Source organism: Pygocentrus nattereri, chromosome 2 (genome assembly GCF_015220715.1).
Source record: "Pygocentrus nattereri isolate fPygNat1 chromosome 2, fPygNat1.pri, whole genome shotgun sequence".
Lineage (NCBI taxonomy): Eukaryota > Metazoa > Chordata > Actinopteri > Characiformes > Serrasalmidae > Pygocentrus > Pygocentrus nattereri.
Genome location: NC_051212.1, coordinates 1,644,467 through 1,665,425, shown reverse-complemented (window position 1 = coordinate 1,665,425; position 20,959 = coordinate 1,644,467). Strand labels below are relative to the sequence as shown.

General features: G+C 41.7%; 1 protein-coding gene across 1 annotated transcript in view; it reads left to right on the top strand.

Moving 5' to 3' along the window:
- Window positions 1-5,537: 5,537 nt before the first annotated feature.
- Window positions 5,538-20,959, top strand: part of LOC108443625 (zinc finger protein 850-like) — a 31,499-nt gene continuing 16,077 nt past the window's right edge. Inside the window, exons 1-2 of the mRNA XM_037531493.1 lie at window positions 5,538-5,589; window positions 11,034-12,333. Of these exons, the coding sequence (XP_037387390.1) occupies window positions 11,153-12,333 (1,181 nt within the window). The 5' untranslated portion in view covers window positions 5,538-5,589; window positions 11,034-11,152. The remainder of the gene's footprint in view (window positions 5,590-11,033; window positions 12,334-20,959) is intronic.

Genomic DNA, 20,959 nt, shown 5'->3' with positions numbered 1-20,959 from the left:
AACCAACTTGGCCTCACCAAACTCCACCCACACCCGAGTTTTTGCCTTGGTGATGACCGAAGCCGCAGATTGCTTGGCCTATCGATACCTGCCAGCTGCCTCTGGTGTCCCACAGGCCAACCATGCCTGGTAGGGCTCCTTCTTCAGCTTGACGGCATCTTTCACCTGGGGTGTCCACCACCGGGTTTGAGAATTACCGCCCTGACAAGCACCAACTACCTTGCGGCCACAGTTACAGTCAGCTGCTTCAACAATGGAGGAACGGACCATGGCCCATTCTGAGTCAATGTCCCCACCTCCCTGATATCTGGTCAAAGTTCTGACGCAGGTGTGAGTTGAAGATCAATCTGACAGGTTCTTCTGCCAGACGTTCCCAGCAAACCCTCACTATACGTTTGGGTTTGCCTGGTCTGACCAGCCTCTGCAAAATTAACCCAAGAGCACACCATACAATGCTAAAAAAAAAGTATTCAAGAATTCCAAAATTACATTACAGGATCTGCAAGTAGTTCTTGCTACTGTGCATTTTGGATTACATGTATATACCATTAGAATGAGACTGCACAATTTTGGCTTACATGGTAGGTGCAACAGGAGGAGACATTTTGCTATCTTAAAAAGACAATGACTATAACTAGACTATGAATTCTCTTTCCTGGGAGTGCTTGAGGAGAACGTTCATATGATGCTCCCTTTAAAGTCTAATTTCTGCACTGCTAGAGCTGCCCTAGCCAGCTGTACTTATTGTTACTGTGAATTGGATGCCAAGAAGCAACAGTAGCTCAGTGGTGGAATGATGTGCAAAGCAGTGGTGGCCGAAGTACACAAACCATGTACTTGAGTTAAAGTAGACACCCAGGGTAAAATATTACTCCTGTAAAAGTTCCTCCCTTTAGACCTCCACTTGAGTAAAAGTACAAAAGTACTTGTGTTCAAATGTACTTAACTATCAAAAGTAAAAGTTAAAAAAAATTTAATAAACTTAATGACACTTAGTTCCAAGTTTAATAAAAACTGGCTTTAATCTCAGGATCACAGATGAGCTCCTTTACTATGTTGATCTGTAGGCCTCTGTTCATAAACATAAACCAGCCCAAACTCATTTACTATAAAATGAAATGGTGTTTGTAGAAATTCAGAAAAAAGCCGCGTCAGTCTCGACTGCATATGTGGACATATTTCTATATTGAGCTCTATTTACACAAAGTTAGGTTAGTTCATCATTTATGTTGAACAGACTCTCCCAAAGTTTCACGCTGCTGCGCTGACGTTGAACCGTGTGCTGCACTGGGTCTGTATGACCGACAGGTCAAAACCAGCTCTAAACAAAGTGACCGCTGGGCCCTGATTGGTGCTCTGGCTTTGCGCTTATTTCGTTTTGGCATGTTACGTTTTTATACACACAGAAACCAAAAGGAACGACAGCTTTCTCAAAATGTAGGAGGAAAAAGTTAGAGATTAGACTCTGAAATGTAGTGGAGTGAAAGGAAAAAGTCGCCCAGAATGGAGAAACTTCAGTACAGATACACCAAAAAATACTTAAGTACAGAAACCAATTACATTTACTCAGTTACTGTCCACCACTGGTGCAAACCACGCTCACAGAATGAAACCACTCTGAAGGGCTGAAGCGTGTAGACTGAGCACTTGGGTTCAGTAATGGCAAAATCTGGACCAACTACATATCAAAATCTAAATTAATGTTTTTATAATAAGATGTTCATCAGTCAAGGGATGTTCACGTACTTTTAACCATGTATTGAAGATCGGGGGATGTTTTAAGCAATTCACAAAACAGTCAAAAATCAGGAAGCAACTGATTCTCACAACATGTCACTGAAGGATGAAGGCATGTCATGCACACCTACTTTCTGAAGGTTCATGATGTTTTACTGATGGTTTATTATGCACCTTCACAAGGCTCATTGCTGGACGTTTTTTTTTTTAACCACAATTTGTGCCATCTGCTGTATATTTGTAACACAACTATTAAATCTTTCTTTTTTCTGATATTCTTTTTTAGATGCTTGCTTGTGTATGAATTTACAGCCTGTGTGGTCCTCTCGATTTCATCACGTTGGTCTTCACCCAGTGTTGCTGGGGCGAGGAAAAGAGAAGAATTAGTAAAGCAACAAGTTACTGGGTGTTGGTGCTAGAAACCTCTTCCCAGTGGCCTTCAAGAGAGTTGATTAAGAAATATGTTTAACGTCTACTTCAACTATGGTACATGAGGTGGAATATGAGGCTTGTGCTTGTCTATCGGTTTTTGGTCTTACTTTATTTGGATAGTCCACTATAGTCCCCTATGATTATTGATAGCAATAATACATAATCAAAAATGAAGTCTATTTTAAAAACAAATAATGCTCCTTAAAAGAGAACTATTCACTGAGACACAGTAATGTTTGTTCTACTGCAGCTTTTAGATGAACGCAGTGAAATTAAGCATAAAAGCAAACGATAGCTTTAAATTATCCACGTGTTTCCAAGCGAAATGGCCAAATGCGGTACATTGACTTCATCAGCCTGTGTGGTTGAAATAAATGGTGGCATGGAATGTGAGGGACTTCAGCTTTTAACTGAAATTGAAAACACAAATACAAGTCCTCATGAGTCAGTCTTCCCTTAATAACGATATGTAGAAAAAGATCATACGAATGAACCTCTCTCCACGGGCCCTTTCGAGTGCCTTACATGTGCAGCTCCTGGGCTGATGCAGGCAACTTTTCCTCCAAGATGATCTAGTAATCTGCTACATTTCTCTTGCCATTCATTTTCACCAAATGGTGAACAGAGATCCAGCTCCATGCTTTCTACCGGAGATGGTTTTATTTCTCTCTATGGCTCTTGTTGACTGCTCTGTAAACATAAACATAGGACCATAAAGTCTCATCAAACTACTTTTATTCTGGAGGTCTTGAGGTTGCTGTTGTTGAGCTGTGAACAGGCTGGTTTTTGTACAGGCACATGTCTTTTTCTGAGCAAGTCTACCATACAGCCCAAATTCTGTTTGAGTATATTTGACATTCTGAAACAGCTACACGTCTGAGAATTTTTTCTGGGTAGATGTCTCAGAAACCTTTCTTGGTCTACCTGATCTCGACTTGGTATCCACAGAACAGCTAGTTTCCCCACTTAATTCTTCGTCTTTAAACAGTGCTGAATCGCATTTTCACAACTTTTTATAACCTCTTCCTTTTTCTCACAGATCCTATGACAGATTTTTGCATTCCTCATTGTTGGTATGCTGAGGATTTACTGCTGGCAGACATCACAGTTATCACACAGGTTCAACTTCTTCACCTTTGTTGGGGGTTTTTGAAGAAATATGTCCTTGAACCCTAATTAATAAAAGTTTTGTAACAATCATTAGCTTGGAAATGAATAAAAATAGAGTTATAAGCACTAAACTGAGACAGACAGGCCTATAAGCATTTAACTGAGACAGACAGTCCGATTCAGCAGAAGAGCAGGCCTAACATTTCCATATATGGAATGGAGTGAACTCCACTCCACACACAGAGCAGGGTATTGTATGAAAGAAGCCTTTGCGGTAGGAAAACATCTGGAAGGTCAGGGAGAGTGAGAAAACGCTGCTTGTACAGTAGAAGCTCACTGGGAATAGAAAGACTAGCTGGTAAGGGTTCATAAGAACCGGGCTTTGAGCCAAATGAATAAGAAAGTGTTATAAACAATGGACACAGAGAGGACAGGGAGGCCTGATAAAACAAGGCTGAGAAAATTAATTTAAAAAAATGGTTACCAGACATCTCAGAAAAAAATGATATATATTGGGAATCAAACTTGGGTCCAAGGACATTTAAAAAAGGAGGGGCGATGAGATCACCCCAGGGAGGGGTGATAAACTCACCCAGAAGAGGTATAAAATAAAGTGTATTGTAATGATCATTGCATTTGGCTGTCCAGGAGCCATCTTGTCACTTGAAACTTAATAAACGAAGAAAAGACTTTTCCTTTCTTCAAAACTGAACCAGCAGCTGAAGTTTGGTTTTCCACTTTTCTTAGACTTTTTGCAAGAATGCTTTTTCATTAATTTTGATTCATTACCCTTTTTGCATTAGAGAACAGCGTTTTTCCTCATCATCTGGGACTTGGGGCAGAGGACAGGGCACTCTGAGTCCCGACACCTTCACAGAGATCTCAACGTACCTGAGAGGGTATTTACAGGCCCAACTTACAATCTAAACTTTATACACAATGAAAATGTAATTTCAGTGGTTATTATAGTTCATACCTGTACATTTCAGGTATTCAGAATCAGCCACTGATCACCTGTTAAACCATTAGGATCCTTCACCTGAAGGCAATTGTTGTTGATTGAGCAAGAAACCAGTCCACTACTGATCTCTGAGCAAATTCAGAGATGGACAGACCCAGTTACTTTTATTGAGCATGGCAGAAAACGCCACTAAAATAAAGCCCGAACAACAGTAAACACAGAGGTGTAAAATTCAGGTCTAGAACATAAGTCCTTTCCAGGATTTTGCTCCAACAGCCTGGCTTCTCTTGTTAGATCAATCCACCAGCAGAGCTGTCCAGGCAGCTGGAACAAAACCCTGGGAAGGAGTTTTAACTTTCTGGACCTGAATTTTACACCTCTGGGTAAACACACAAGTAAGACATACACACGTACCAGTCCTCACAATACAGAGCCAGTAGCAGCCGTAACAATATTATACCTTATTTTGGAATGTGTCTCCATCATTTTTATTACCTTCATATTGCTTTCATTCTTACTTGTGTGAATTCATAACTGTCGCAGTAGATAAAGGGGCATTAGCGAGTCAGTGTGAGTCTGAATCTGAACTCACTGAAACCGATGATGAGTTTGAACCTGAAGACACGTTTTACTCCAAACATTTTAGGTATAGCTGATGGATTTCAACAGACATAGATGGGGGTCTGAAAGTGGTAGAAGGTTGAGGGTTGAGGGTTTGGCACTGCAGGTCCACCCTCTGAACACCCAGATTACAGTCCTGCATACAAGCCTAGTTTAATTTTCTCAAACAGATGTTAAATGTACTTTTACTTTGGAAAATGGGACACATGTTACAAACAACCCAGAGAAGAAATAATGTCCTGATATAAAATGATTTCATGGAAAGTGTTGCTGCTGACACTGAGCTAGGTTAAAATGATTTGCTAAACCAATTTACAAAGTATAACTAAAGATGGGAAGAAACAGGAGAAAATTAGACTGTGAGCGGACAAAAAGCAATAATGAGTGGGATTTAGTCAAATACTCCACTTTACCATCTGTGGGCCGCCCAGAAAACGCTGATCAAAGCACCAGTGACCCCCCAGCCTCGCCAGCAGTGGGCCACCACCGCTGTGATGCTGGCTGCTCCAGTAATGAGAATGACTTCACAATCAGCCAATCAGTGGGCTGAGCTTATGAACGTCTAGCCAATTGCAGCGTAGAAGGCGGGGTTGGTCGGAATACGGGTGGGTAGTAGTCTGAGGCCCCCTGCAGTCCAGGTGGGGGCGCTAGCTCTATAACTGGGGGTCTCCAAAGGCACTAAAGCAGAGAGGGAGAGCTCTGCGGTATTCTGAGGAGATCTGCTGAAGGTATAAAGAGCTGTTCAACTCTTTTTCCACTCTGTTTATGCCGCCTTACCGAAGCTGGTGGAGAAACGTTCACTTTGAAAAACGCAAGATGCGAAACGTTTGACGCATGTGAGCCAATTCAGAAGCAGCCTTTACTCAGGCTGAGCTGAGCTGAGCTGAGCTGAGAAGGTTGGTGTGTTTTGGCGCTTAGCTCTGTGACTTTGGGTCACAATGTTCTCCTAGTTTGGTCAGAGAAGGTCAGAGGTGGGTGGAGACTTTTCACCTCCGTTCAGTTACATGCACCAAAAATCTGAATGGCCAGGTTCTGTTTTCAGATGGTGACGCCTTCACTCACGGTGGATATACAAGTGAGTGATCGTTCCTTTTCGGGGTTTCGTTTTAGTCTGCTGTGATGGTTCAGCCACTGTGTTTAACATCTCCCACCTTTGGGTTTCTACCATTTCTATTTTAGAAGGAAAGCACCTAGTTCCTTGCTGATGGTCACTGGATGTTCTACCTTCAAGGCAGTTCTTTAAGTTACTCAGCAAATGAAGTTTGATGTACCGCTGCAAGGCCACTTTACCGCGTTTTGAGTCATTCCATTAAAGTGTACATGGATTTAGGAATGGTGGTGGAGCTCACAGGTTAGGTTGGGTGGAGGTATTATTGGAGATGTTTGGGTGGGTGTCCCTGGTTAGGGTATTTTAGTGATGTAGTGATCAAACCAGGTCTAGATGTTTGTAGGTTATCTAGTAGCTTTGTTTTATGATCTATCATTGAAGACTTTCGGGAGGCGGAGGTATTCTTCAGGTTGTTCCTGACTAGTTTGCATGCTGCCCAAAAATGGTCTTCAGGTGCAGCCTCATATTGTGTAGTAGGACCCTTCCCTTTGGCCTACAGGAGACTTTCCTTTAGCTGGTTTTCCCATCTTTTGTGTGAGTGGTCCTGTATGAATTTGCCCCATCCTCTTCCACGTGCTAGCATAATGTGAGAAGAAGCTTCAGTATAAGTAGTCATCTGTTTGCTGATCTTCACCTGAGGTTTTATGGCTGACTACATGTTCAGTGGTAGCGATAAGACAGGATGATGAGGAAGGGGTGTTGTAGGTCCTGGGGTAGGACTGAAGACCTTTGTTTTTAAAAGATGTTTAGCTGGTTTGTGAGTTGGGCTATGCAATACTTATTAAAGGTCTGGAGTCCCCTTCAGATAGATCAGTGTGTCGCTGTTTACATTTGGCCTGACGACAGCACGTTTAAGCCTTTCATGTGAACCATGGTTTGAACTCCTTTAACTTCTGTCTTGCTGCCCCAACTCAGTGGAGGACACTTGTTGGTCCTTTTTTGTCCTAAAGGTGCATCTTTCACCCTTTTTTCCTGAAACTAAAGAGTGATTACAGATGTAGGATGATGGTCATGATTTGCATCCACAAAAACACTATGCTATCCCAAAAAAAAATTTTTAATTTCAAAGTAAAAAAGTCTTTCCGATTGTTTGGACTGACTTGTGATCAGTCAATAGTCAGCATAGCATAGCATAATTACATAAATAAATAAATACATTTTTTGATAAAGATTCAACCTTAGGTATTCTTTTCTGTAAACAGTTACAGATGATTGTATTTGTACTTTTTGTTCTTAGCAAAATATCCTTCGTTTGCTTTTTTGTTTTCATTCCCAGTTTGTAGCCTAACGTACTTGCAGACACTAATATGAAAGTGGCTCTATTTCATCTTTTTGTAATGTTGTAATACATCTTTGGTACTCTAGCATTAAACTTTATTAAACAACAGTTTGTTACAACTTTTAATACTAAAATAGTCTAAAAATGTTAAACAGGGTGATCCAAAAAGATTAATCTGATTTCAGAATGATTTGTCTCACTTCTAAATCATTACAGAACAATATCGTACTTTGGAAATGGTTTAAATGAGTTTATTATGTAATTGTACAAGTGCTCTGTAAGAACCTCCTCCAGCTTAACTGGTAGTCAAAATTCGTCCCATACTGGGTTGAGCATCTTGGGCGTCACTGTGCACACGACTCTTTCAGTGCGATTTTTGGAGATCATCCAGTGCTGTGGGAACAATGATTAACACTCTGAGCTGTTGGAGCTTCACTGCCCATGAAAATCATGTTAAGCAGTTGAAACGGATTCTCTCTTATTGAGGTGGAGAGGGCAGAACACTTTCTGCTCAGGGGTTGCATCTCTCAGATTGAAGGGAGTCATCTTTCGGTCACGGTCATAAAGAGTCATTGGATTGTAATTGGTTCCTAGGGTGTAAAAATATGGCACTTTGAAATGAGAAATCTTTTTTTTAATCACCCTGTATATTTAAAACAATGTTAAATACGTGAATGCCATAAAAAGCTGTCCAAAGCTGATTTCTAAGATCACCATATCTGTCTAGTGCTAAAAACATGTTCTTTAAATGTTTCAACATAGTGTTCCAGACAGTCTCATAATGCATACAGGTAGAGGCATCTACAGGTGGATGTCCAGACGATGTCTGTCATATCTGCTGTTCCAGTTTAGTTGGTCCCTTCTCCTGTTCCTGATTGGCTGATTCACATTTAACACTTTTTATACTACCTGTGCCAAATGGTTCAGCCTCCAGACTGCTGCCTTGGTTCTTGTTTGTTTGTGATTGCTTGCTACTGATTTTGGGTTAAGTATGTCTGACCCCTTTGCCTGCTTTTGAATTTCAAATCAGATCAGAAAGTATTGTGTTTGCAAGGAAAACATGCTGAAATAATGTCTCCAACATACAGGTCTCCCCAATTCTCATGTAGCTTCTACCTCTGTTTATGAATTCTTGTCAGAAGACATGCCTAAAGTTGTGGACATCTTTTAGGTGGTGCCTGTATATTTTATATATATAAATATATTTGTATATTTATGTCCATCTCAGAAACTTTTATCTATCTTCTAAATTTTTAAACCTGTCAAATTATGCTGAAGATACACTATATGGACAAATGTTTAGGGACCCCTGTACATTACATGTTCAGGAGCTTTTAAGTTAAGTTAAGTTAAATGATACTTTTTTGATCCCACAACTGGGGAAATTCCACCTCCACATTTAACCCATCCGTGAAGTGAAACACCACATACACACTAGGGGGCAGGAGCGGGTTGTCTTGCTCAAGGACACCTCAGTCATGGACTGTCGGCCCTGGGGATCGAACCAGCAACCTTCCGGTCACAGGGCCAGCTCCCTAACCTCCAGCCCAGGACTGCCCCACAATTTTTTTTTTTTTTTTTTTTTTTTTTTTTTTAAAATGACTTCCCGTTTCGAAATCCATATGCATTAATATGCAGTTGGTCCCCCTTTGCAGCTGTAACAGCTTCCACTCTTCTGGAAATTTTTCTTGAAGATTTCAGAGAGAGTCTGTGGGGAGTTTTTTGCCCATTTATGCAGAAGAACATTTGTGAGATCAGACATTGATGATGGACGAGAGGGCCTGGCTTGCAAGCTTTGTTCTTGGTAATCCTAAATGTGTTTGACCCTCACAGATCCCTGACCTCAACTCTAATCAGTCAAGTTCTTCCACACCAAACCCAACCAGCCAGGCTTTTATGGACCTTGCTTTGTGCACTGGGACTCATGCTGGAACAGAAAAGTTTATTCCTAAACTGTTCCCACATTGTTGGAAGTGTACATTTTGTCTGCAATGTCTTTGTCTGCTGAAGCATTAAGATTTCCCTGGTCCTAGACCAAACCCATAGCATTATCCCTCCTCCACCAAACTTTACAGCTAGCACAGTGCAGTCAGTCAAGCATTCACCAAACCCAGACTTGTCCATCAGACTACCAGTGGTAGTCCAGTGGTAGCATGCTTTATACCACTTCCTTCAACTCTTCCCATTGTACATTTTGATCTTAGGCTTGTGTGTAGCTGCTTAAGCCATGGAAACGCATTTTGTGAAGCTCCTAATGAGAGTTTGTTTGCTTGTGTTCAAAGCAATTTGGATTTCTTTAGTGAGTGAATCAAAAGAGGATTGGCACTGTGCACTTCATCACTCAGCAGCCCCACTTTGTGAATTTGCATAATCTACCGCTTCATGGCTGAGCTCTTGTTGCTCCTAGATGCTTCAATTTCAAAATGATAGCACTTATAGTTGTGTGGGGCAGATCTAGCAGGACAGAAATTTCACAAACTGACTCGTGGCAGAGGTGGCCTCCTATGACCGTGCCACATTTAAAGTCTTTGAGCTCAACAGTAAACACAACATACTCGCACACAGTTCCCTTATTATGTTTACTAAGTTAAAATTAGTGCTTTGTTCACTTCCTTGTACTGAGGAACAGAAAACTAAATATGACATTCCTAATTTAACACCAACGTTTTGATTTCACATTAGCCTTAGTTATTTTGAATAAAACTGTTATATTCTGCACGGCGTTGTGGGTAACCTGGGTTTGATTCCCCGGCCGGTTGACCGGGGTCCTCTCTGTGTGGAGTTTGCATGTTCTCCCCGTGTCTGTGTGGGTTTCCTCCGGTTTCTCCGGTTTCCTCCCACAGTCCAAAGATATGCAGTCAGACCAATTGGACATGCTAAATTGCCCCTAGGTGTGAGTGAATCTGTCTGTCTGTCTGTCTGTCTGTCTGTCTGTCTGTCTGTCTGTCTGTCTTGTGATAGACTGGCGACCTGCCTTCCGCCCAAAGAAGCGACTTGTGTGTGTGTGTGTGTGTGTGTGTGTGTGTTTTACTCTGCGAATGCTTAAGCACATCCCCATACTACTGGAAAACAAACCCACGCCAAGAAAAGTCCCACCCAACATCCTAACCACAGTGTTTGGTGGACAGAAATGCAGATGACCATCCCTGACAGTGAAAATACAGTTACAGACAGTTTTGCAAATAGTTTTTAATTTTGGCAAAGCTAGTGCATGAGGTATTCTGTTTTTATAAGTATGTGAGATTCAAGCTGTTAAAATGGATGCAGGGTTTGTTGATTTACCTGGTCAAACACATCTGATTACACTCATCTTTTCCTTTTCAGGTTGAGTTAAGTGATACTTTTTTAATCCCACAAAAAGGGAAATGCCACCTTTTATCCACCTTCAGCCATGCATTTAACCCATCCGTGAAGTGAAACACCACATACACACTAGGGAGCAGTGAGCACACTTGCCCAGAGCGGTGAACAGCCTGGGGAGCGATTGGGGTTTAGGTGTCTTGCTCAAGGACACCTCAGTTGGGTCTGGGGATCAAACCGGCAACCTTCCGGTCACAGGGCCAGTTCCCTAACCTCCAGCCCATGACTGCCCCAGGGAGTTAATGAGGGAGAATAAAAGTTGTGTTGGACTGCTCGTTCGTACCAGTGTTAAGCCAATGAAACAAAATGGTTAAAAAAAAAAGTTAATTAGAATGTTATCTTTTGCATTCTTTTTCACTTGTTTTGTTTTTGTTTTGTTTAGCACTTGGCAAAAAAATTGGCATTTACTTTTTTTTTTCTTCCAGAAAGGATTGATGACCTATTGCAAGTTTTCCTTCTGCTAATTTCCTGGAAAAAGGAAAGTTTCCTCACCAAAAGGAATATCTCATATTGCTAAATTTAGAAAAAAATTAAATGTGAGGATATGGTGTCCAAACGTTCTAGGACCCGTAAGAGATCCTCTGCTGCTCTCAAGACAAAGACACCTCGCAGAAGAACACAAAAGATTGTAGACAAAGAAAGACCACACCACTGTTCACAGTGTGGAAAGAGTTTTACTTTAAAGACTGATCTCCAGAGACATGAGCGCATTCACACTGGAGAGAAACCCTTTCCCTGCTCAGAGTGTGGGAAGAGCTTTAGTTTAAAGAGTTATCTCCAAAGACACCAGCGCATTCATACAGGAGAGAAACCGTATCACTGCTCAGACTGTGGAAAGCGCTTTAATACAAAGAATAATCTTGAAATACACCAGCGCATTCACACGGGAGAACAACTGTGTCACTGCTCAGACTGTGGAAAGAGTTTTACTACACAGAGTAATCTCCAAATACACCAGCGAGTTCACACAGGAGAGAAACCGTATCACTGCTCAGACTGTGGACAGAATTTTAGTCAGCGTAGTACTCTCCAACTACACCGGCGCATCCACACAGGTGATAAACCATATCACTGCCCAGAGTGTGGGAAGAGCTTTAATAGACAAAGTAATCTCCAAATTCACCAGCGCTTTCACACAGGAGACAAACCATATTACTGCTCAGAGTGTGGGAAGAGTTTTACTTTACTGAGTCACCTCCAAAGACACCAGCGCATTCACACAGGAGAGAAACCATATCGCTGCTCAAAGTGTGGAAAGAGTTTTACTCAACAAAATAATCTCATATCACACCAGCGCACTCACACGGGAGAGAAGCTGTATCACTGCTCAGACTGTGGAAAGAGTTTCACGGAAAGAGGTACCCTCAAGAAACACCAGCGCATTCACACTGGAGAGAAACCGTATCACTGCTCAGACTGTGGACAGTGTTTTAGAGAAAGTGGTACCCTCAAGAAACACCAACGCATTCATAGTGGAGAGAAACCGTATCACTGCTCAGAGTGTGGAAAGTATTTTAGTCAGCTGATTCATCTCCAAACACACCAGCGCGTTCACACAGGAGTAAAGCCATATCACTGCCCAGAGTGTGGACAGAGTTTTACTGTACAGAGCAATCTCAAAACACACCAGCGCACTCACGCAGGAGGGGAATCGTATCACTGCCCAGAGTGTGGGAAAACCTTCAGAAATTCAAGAAGTGTGAAGAAGCACAAATGCATTAAGAGGTAAGAACATATACATGTCAAATCAAAGAAAAGATTTTGATTTGGGACTACCAGCTGGATCCAGAAATTAAACTCTCCTTAGATGTAACACAGCTGTCACAATTATGTTGTTTAATAAGTGTCTCTTGAATCACCTTGATGATTAGGATTCAGATTTGGCTGATTTGAAAAGAAAACGCATGTCTTCATGATTCTGTTTGTTTTCTCCTGTGTAGAGAGGAGATCTGAGAACTGAAGATACCTGGTTTGCCTTTTATCATCTTTGTAAGGAAAAAGCCACAGCCTGCTCTGTGGGGCCAAGTGAGAAGAAAACAGTCCTGACTGAAGCATCCCTCTGATATACACAGTGAGTTCCTGCTTTTCTCAGTGAATAAACAGTAACTGAATAAAATAAGACAATACAGGTTATCTTGTAGTTTTCACTGTTGAAGCTCAATGGACTTGGGCTCATGAATCATAAGTTTATTTTTAAGTACTCTTTAAAGTTACATGCATTGAAAAGTCCTATAACTGCACACGGTTACATTTTGCATTAAGTATTAAGTAAACATTTTTACTAATAAATCTCTTAATTATTGCACAAATTTCCTTAACTGTTAGTTCTCCCTAAAGTTCGACAAGATTATTGGTCAGTTTAAACCAACATGGGTGGGAGTTTTTTGAGTTGTTGGAAGTAAAAAAAATGTTTCTAGGCAATTTTTTTTATGAAGAGATGGTCTTGCTGAGAGGCCATTTGAGCAGTTAAAAGGCTTTGAGGAGAAGGGAGTTTAACATCGTGAAATGTATGACATTGTTCGGAAATTGGAAGATGGCCTCAGCCATGTCTAGCAGTTAGCTGGTAAATATTTTGCGATATATATTCATGAATCTTTCTATCAAAAGCAAATGTTTGTTTTAATCATAGAGCTATCTACTGTATGAAATGTCTTCCATGTCATGGAGATGGACAGTTTGTGGTGCCCAACTTCAGCGGTGGAGTGTCTGGGGGAGGTGCCTTGTGGCATATGAAAGTCTGCCATCTCTAGCACCATACATTCTTGAAATTACACATTGAAAAAAATGATTGATTTCGTAGATTTAGAAGTTTGGTTGATTTCTTAAGGCAGAAACGTAAACTAAAGAATCTGTCTTCTTTATAAAATGCCAAAGCTTTTAGGAGCACAGCACATGGAGTTAAACATGTAGGCACAAATGGGTGAGAGAGTTCTGGTAGGACAAATTTATAAAAAAAAATCATTTATATTTATAAATTATGTATAAATTATATATATTTATGATTTATACATTTTTTCCAAATTCAGATCACATTTGTTCCTTTTTTTCTGGTACTTTGTTCCAGAAATTTATCAGCCTGATTCAGAGTAATTAGACGATATCATGTCTATCGGTGATGTCTTTAACTGCGTTCAGTCATGTAGCAGTGGAAGGATGGAATGATATCAAAGGCTAAGGAATGGGAATATAATCATATGATGGATTTCAAAATAGACTTTTTGGACTGATTATTTTCCATTTTTTTAATAACAGCTTATAACAGGCCTCATTGAGTCATTTGTACTCTTAAACCATGGTTCTTGGTTTGGGGCAGTCATGGGCTAGAGGTTAGGGATCTGGCCCTGTGACCGGAAGGTTGCCGGTTCGATCCCCAGGGCCGACAGTCCATGACTGAGGTGTCCTTGAGCAAGACACCTAACCCCCAACTGCTCCCCGGGCGCCGTGGATAGGGCTGCCCACCGCTCCGGGCAAGTGTGTGCTCACTGCCCCCTAGTGTGTGTGTGTTCATTAGTGTGTATGTGGTGTTTCACTTCACGGATGGGTTAAATGCGGAGGTGGAATTTCCCCAGTTGTGACATCAAAAAAGTATCACTTAACTTCACTTCAAAATAGTTGGAGAATGAGGCACCAATGTGCTTTGTTCAGTTTGATGTTGGCAAAATATGCTGTTAATGAGGCCCCACCCACAAATTTTCCCTCAACTCCATCCCCATTCTTTCAGTCTGTGCTTAAATGTGTAAAGTATAATTGATAACATTTGAAACATCTAGCTGGTGTAACAGTGGGTTTCTTATGTGTCCTTAACTGTGTGTTCCTTTTCTTGTTCTTCTCTCGTATCTTAGCTTTAACCTCCAAGGACACAGATAGATAGATAGATAGATAGATAGATAGATAGATAGATAGATAGATAGATAGATAGATAGATAGACAGACAGACAGACAGACAGACAGACAGACAGACAGACAGACAGACAGACAGACAGATAGATAGATACTTTATTGATCCTGAAGGAAATCTAGCAGCAAGTAGCAGACATACTACAGTAACCGTAAACGGGTGTACACATATAACTTCTTCTTTCGGCTGCTCCCTTTAGGGGTCACCAAAGCAGATCATCTGCCTCCATCTTGCCCTATCCATTGCCTCCTCTACTTTCACACCAACCATCTCCATGTCCACCTTCACCTACATCAATAAACCTTCTCTGAGGTCTACCTTTTCTCCTTCTACCCGGCAGCTCCATCTCCAACATTCTTTGCCCAATATATTCACTATTCCTCCTCAACACATGTCCAAACCATCTCAACCTAGCCTCTCTGGCTTTATCTCCAAACTGCTCCACCTTCACTGTCCCTCTGATCTGCTCATTTCTAATCTTGTCCATCCTTGTCACTCCCAACGAAAATCTCAGCATCTTCATCTCCGCCACCTCCAGCTCAGCCTCCTGTCTTTTAGACAGAGCCACAGTCTCCAAACCATACATCATAGCAGGACGCACTACTGTCTTGTAAACCTTCCCTTTCACTCTTGCTGCTATCCTTCTGTCACACATCAGCCCTGACACCCGTCTCCACCCACTCCATCCTGCCTGCACCCTCTTCCTCACCTTTTTTCTGCACTGTCCATTGCTCTAGATGGTTGACCCAAGATATTTGAAGTCATCCACCTTTACGACTTCTACTCCTTGCATCTTCACCTTTCCACCTGCCTCCCTCTCATTCACACACACATGTATTCCGTCTTCTCTCTGCTGACCTTCATTCCTCTCCTCTCCAGTGCAAACCTCCACCTCTCCAGATTCTCTTCCACCTGCTCTCTTCTCTCACCACAGACTACAATGTCATCTGCAAACATCATGGTCCATGGAGCCTCCTGCCTGACCTCATCTGTCAACCTCTCCATCACCATTGCAAACAAGAAGGGCCTCAAAGCTGATCCCTGATGTAACCCTACCTTCATCTTGAAACCATTTGTCACTCCAACTGCACACCTCACCACTGTCTCACTATCCTCATACATGTCCTACACCACCCCAACATACTTTTCAGCTACACCTGACTTTCTCATACAGTACCACAGTTCCTCTATTGGCACCTTATCGTATGCCTTCTCTAGATCCACAAAGACATAATGTAGCTCCTTCTGACCTCTGTACTTCTCTACCAACACTCTCAATGCAAAAATTGCATCTGTGGTACTCTTTCTGGGCATGAAACCAAACTGCTGCTCACTGATCTGGACCTCTCGCTTTAGCCTTGCTTCAACAACTCTTTCCCATACCTTCATGGTGTGGCTCTTCAACTTTATACCTCTGTAGTTACTGCAGCTCTGCACATCACTCTTGTTCTAAAAATGGGGACCAGTGCACTGCTTCTCCACTCATCAGGCATCCTCTCACTCTCCAGGATTTTGTTAAACAACCTGGTTAAAAAGTCCACTGCCTTCTCTCCTAAACATCTCAATACCTCCACAGGTATGTCCTCTGGACCAACTGCCTTTCCATTCTTCATCCTTTTTAAAGCTGTCCTCACCTTACTAATTCTCTGCACTTCCTGATCCACTATCTCTCCACCCGTTATCTTCCTCTCTCTCTCGTTTTCCTCATTCATTAGTTCTTCAAAGTACTCCTTCCATCTACTTAACACTCTCTGTTCACTCACTAGTACATTTCCCTCTCTATCCTTTATCAGCCTAACCTGCTGTACATCCTTTCCAGCTCTATCTCTCTGTTTAGCCAAACTATACAAGTCCTTTACTCCTTCTTTACTGTCCAGCCTCTCATACAGCTCATCATAGGCCTGAGCCTTTGCCTTCGCCACCATTCTTTTCGCTATGCGACTAGCCTCACAGTACTCCTGCCTACTTCCTTCATCTCTCTGGTTATCCCACTTGTTCTTAGCTGCCTTCTTCTTCTGAATACTCTCCTGGACTTCCTCATTCCACCACCAACTTTCCTTGTCTTCTTTCCTCTGACCAGACGAAACACCCAACACATTCTTGCCAGTTTCTCTCACCACCTTAGCTGTAGTTTCCCAGTCCTCAGGTAGCTCCTCACTGCCCCCAAGGGCCTGTTGCAATTTTTCCCTGAACTGCCTGCAACCATCCTCCTCCTTCAGCTTCCACCATCTAATCTTTGGCTCTGTCTTCACTCTCTTCCTCTTCTTTGTTTCTAATCTCATTCTACAGACAACCACCCTATGCTGCCTTGCTACACTTTCCCCTGGCACCACTTTACAATCTCCAATCTCCTTTAGGTGGCATCTCCTGCTAAGGATATAATCCACCTGTGTGCACCTCCCTCCACTCTTGTATGTCACCCTGTGTTCTTCCCTCTTCTGAAAATACGTGTTCACCACAGCCGTTTCCATTCTCTCTGCAAAATCTACAACCATCTGACCTTCCGCATTTCTGTCTTTCACACCATACATACCCAGCACCTCTTCATCCCCTCTGTTCCCTTCACCAACATGTCCATTGAAGTCTGCACCAATCACCAATCTCTCCTCTCTAGGGACACCATCTACCACTTCATCCATCTTACTCCAAAATTCCTCTTTCTCCTCTAACTGACAACCAACCTGTGGTTCATATGAACTGACCACATTCAAAATTACACCATCAACCTCCAACTTCAGGCTCATGATCCTGTCTGACACTCCCTTTACATCCAGAACACTTTTCCCAAGCTGTTCCTTTAGGATTATCCCTACTCCATTTCTCTTCCTCTCTACACCATGATAGAACAGTTTCAATCCACCTCCAATGTTCCTGGCCTTGCTTCCTTTCCATCTGGTCTCCTGGACACACAGAATATCTACCTTCCTTCTGTCCATCATGTCTGCAAGCTCTCTGCCTTTACCAGTCATTGTCCCTATGTTCAGAGTCCCTACACTAACCTCCACACTCCTGCCTTTCCTTCTCTCTCGCTGCCTTCTAACCCGCCTTCCTCCTCTCCTCTCTAATGGTCTTCGACCTACAGTAGTCCAATTTCCACCGGCACCCTGCTGGTCAACAGCACCGGAGGCGGTCGTTGTTAACCTGGGCCTCGACCGATCTGGTATGGAAATCATATTTGTGATCCGCATGATAGTTTTGGCATAAATTTTACGCCGGATGTCCTTCCTGACTCAACCCTCACCATTTATCCGGGCTTGGGACCGGCACCAGAAGTACACAAAGTACACCCCTAATGGCTGGTTTGGGTGTAGACATATAACAAGAATAAATAAACCAGATCCTATCTACAGGCATATATACAAATAAAAAAAAAAATACCACAGTCTGTGATATCTATAACCTGAGATGAGAGATGCAGTGCACAAATGACTGTACAAAAATTTACAGGTGACAGTGTATAATGACCACAGAATGAATAAATGAATATATTGTACCAAATAAAGTATCTAGTGTCCAGATGTGCAAGATGCACAATGAGGTATGCAGAAAGTGCCATACGTGCAAGCACGCTGTCTATATGTACAGATGAATAGATAAATATATTGATGATAAACGCAGATGAATTGATAAACACAAGATGAATAAGATGGGAGGACCGAGGAATCAACACCAAACGTATTTACCACATGAGATTCACTCGGTCAACATTTTCATCCCCGGTCACTGGGCTTGAATGATCTGCCAACAATAAATGCTTATTACTAACTAACTTTTCAAGTAAGCATGCTTTACTGAAATTCAAACACATTAACAAAAAGTTTTATTAACTTTTTTTTATAGTACTGTCCCATAACAGTGCAATCCACAAAGATTGGCACCTCTAGCAAAAAGGACTGTAAATAAAAACAAAGAACAATCTTTTTCTCGTCCTTTTGAGCTTTGATTAAAACATATTAACACAAGTAAAATGATTGAAAGAGTCTTATTGTGAAATGTGAATTATTCTCAAATCTGTATGCCAAATTTTTGGCACCACTGCAAATTCTTATGAGGGAAACCTAACTGAAGCTTAACCTATATTCTTATCCATGTTTTACTTCAATGGTTAGCTTTGATTTCCGGTTTCACAGGGGTAAAAATATGAGGTGATGCTAAATTCTATTGGTTTTCCATCGCTATGAGAAAGAATAGAGAATGAAGCAGGTGTGACTGAAGTTTTTGGAAAATCGGAAAATGGCTACAAGAAAATATCTTAACAGTTGAATGTCCATTTGCACTATCAGGGTAGCAATTAAGAGGAGGAATCTACCTGGAAGAGAACATGTTTTTATTCACCCCACGTGCAGTAATGGGGACGATTAGAGTGGCTCTCACTCAAGGATCAAAGCTGGGGAATTGCATGACTTTTGGGTCAGAATGTCTCAGAAACTACACTCTTATACCCCATACGTAACCACAAGGTGTTTGGGAGGGTTGCTCGAAGAAAGCATTTATCAGGGCCCAGCAACTTCAAGCACCTACAGTTTGCTATATTTACTGTATTTGCTATATTCTTTTCATCAATCTTTGTACTTCAAAGAAAGATTAGATGTTTTTTTTTTAAATTATAAATAAAAGAACAATGATAAGCAATAACGTGTTTTTTTTTATTTTTCTTTTTTTAAACAGACCATCTACCACATTGGATGGACATGTGTGCCTCCAACTTGGCCCAAGGCTCCCCCTCCCTTGAAGGAAGAACAGAGCAGAAAGGATTCAAGGAGGCATCAGTCAGAGTCATTGGGTCTAAATCTGTGACGGCAGCTTTTCCTGAAGCAGCCATGCCCTTTCTTTAGGCCAGGGATTTCCCATCTCCCATATCATACTTAAACCACCTAATATGCCCAGAAGTTATCTGAATGATCTCCAGCTGCACTCAGTCAGCGATGAAATAGCCTCCAAGCCATGGTCATATGCTCATATGGTTTATGACTAGGCCATGCGTTGGAATAGTTGGAATGCAAAGACAGAGAACTTAATGGTGAAACCACAAACATTACAATTTCACCAAAATACACTTTTTCATTAACAACAACATTGAAATAGGAATTTCACAGGATGGTCATAACCCCTTTTTGAGATGTCATGTTTGTGTAATTATGTAACTTTGTATGAACATGTATTTCATTCTTTTTCCTGTATTGTATGTGAAATATACAAAACAGACTGTTTTCATTAAATCATGGAATTGAATGTAACATCATGGTTGAAACATTGTGGTGATTGTCGAAGTAGTGTGATTCACTATTTGCAAGAGTTGGACATGATATAAATGTTTATGTACAGATACTACAGACCAGTCTATTAGAGTAATGACATTGGAATACCACCCAAACACCTCCCATTCACAAGACATAGTGAACATTATGGGCCCTTTTTTGGTTTTGGTTTTAACTTGAGTTGCAGCTTTGGGGTTTATTGATTTCCAAACAGGACTTCTTCAATGGGAACCTTCTGGCTGATCCCATTTTTGATGCTTATGCACACACGACTCTTGAAGTCCAAATGTCTGAGACCACAAGTGGATTTTTATTTGTTTTTTTGCATTGTTTTCTAATTTAACACAGCAGTGTTGCTAGAGGTTTTAAACACTGTCAACTCTATTAGACACTCCTACCTTGTCGCTCCACCTTGTAGATGTAAAGTCAGAGATGACAGCTCATCTGCTGCTGCACAGTTAATGTAGGTCATCCTCTAGTCCTTCATCAGTGGTCACAGGATGCTGCCCAGGGGACGCTGTTGGCTGGATATTTTTGGTTGCTGGACCATTCTCAGTCCAGCAGTGACACTGAGGTGTTTGAAGCTCCAGCAGGACTGCTGTGTCTGATCCACTCATACCAGCACAACACACACTACCACATCACCACCACCACGTCAGTGTCACTGCAGTGCTGAGAATGACCCACCACCCAAACAGTACCTGCTCTGTGAGGGTCCATGGGGGTCCTGACCACTGAAGAACAGGGTAACAGAGTATCAGAGAACCAGATGGACTACAGTCTGTAACTGTAGAACTACAGTGTGCAGCTGTACAGTAAGTGGAGCTTATTGCTGTATTATTCAAATTTGCATATTTTAACTGTATGTATACCTCTTGTTACAGAAATTCAGTAGAATAGGTGAAGAACGTCACTAAATACGAGTTATCAAAAATGTTGAAATCTGATGCTGTGTCCGTCGTCGCTCTCTCCTCATTTCATCCTGTTGGGCTGGTCTTCTAAAGAAGACGTCTACTTTAACGGAATGCTTTTTGTCGTGCATTTTTACCAACCTTCCAGTGAGGTCATTGTTGCTCTAAATAAATAGCTTTCTTTAAAGTTGTGCTCTGGTTTCAGATTGCTAGAAAACCGGCAAACTGCCCAGTGGAAACAGTGAAAACTACCAAACACATCTCACTATGTGACCTTGAGTCAG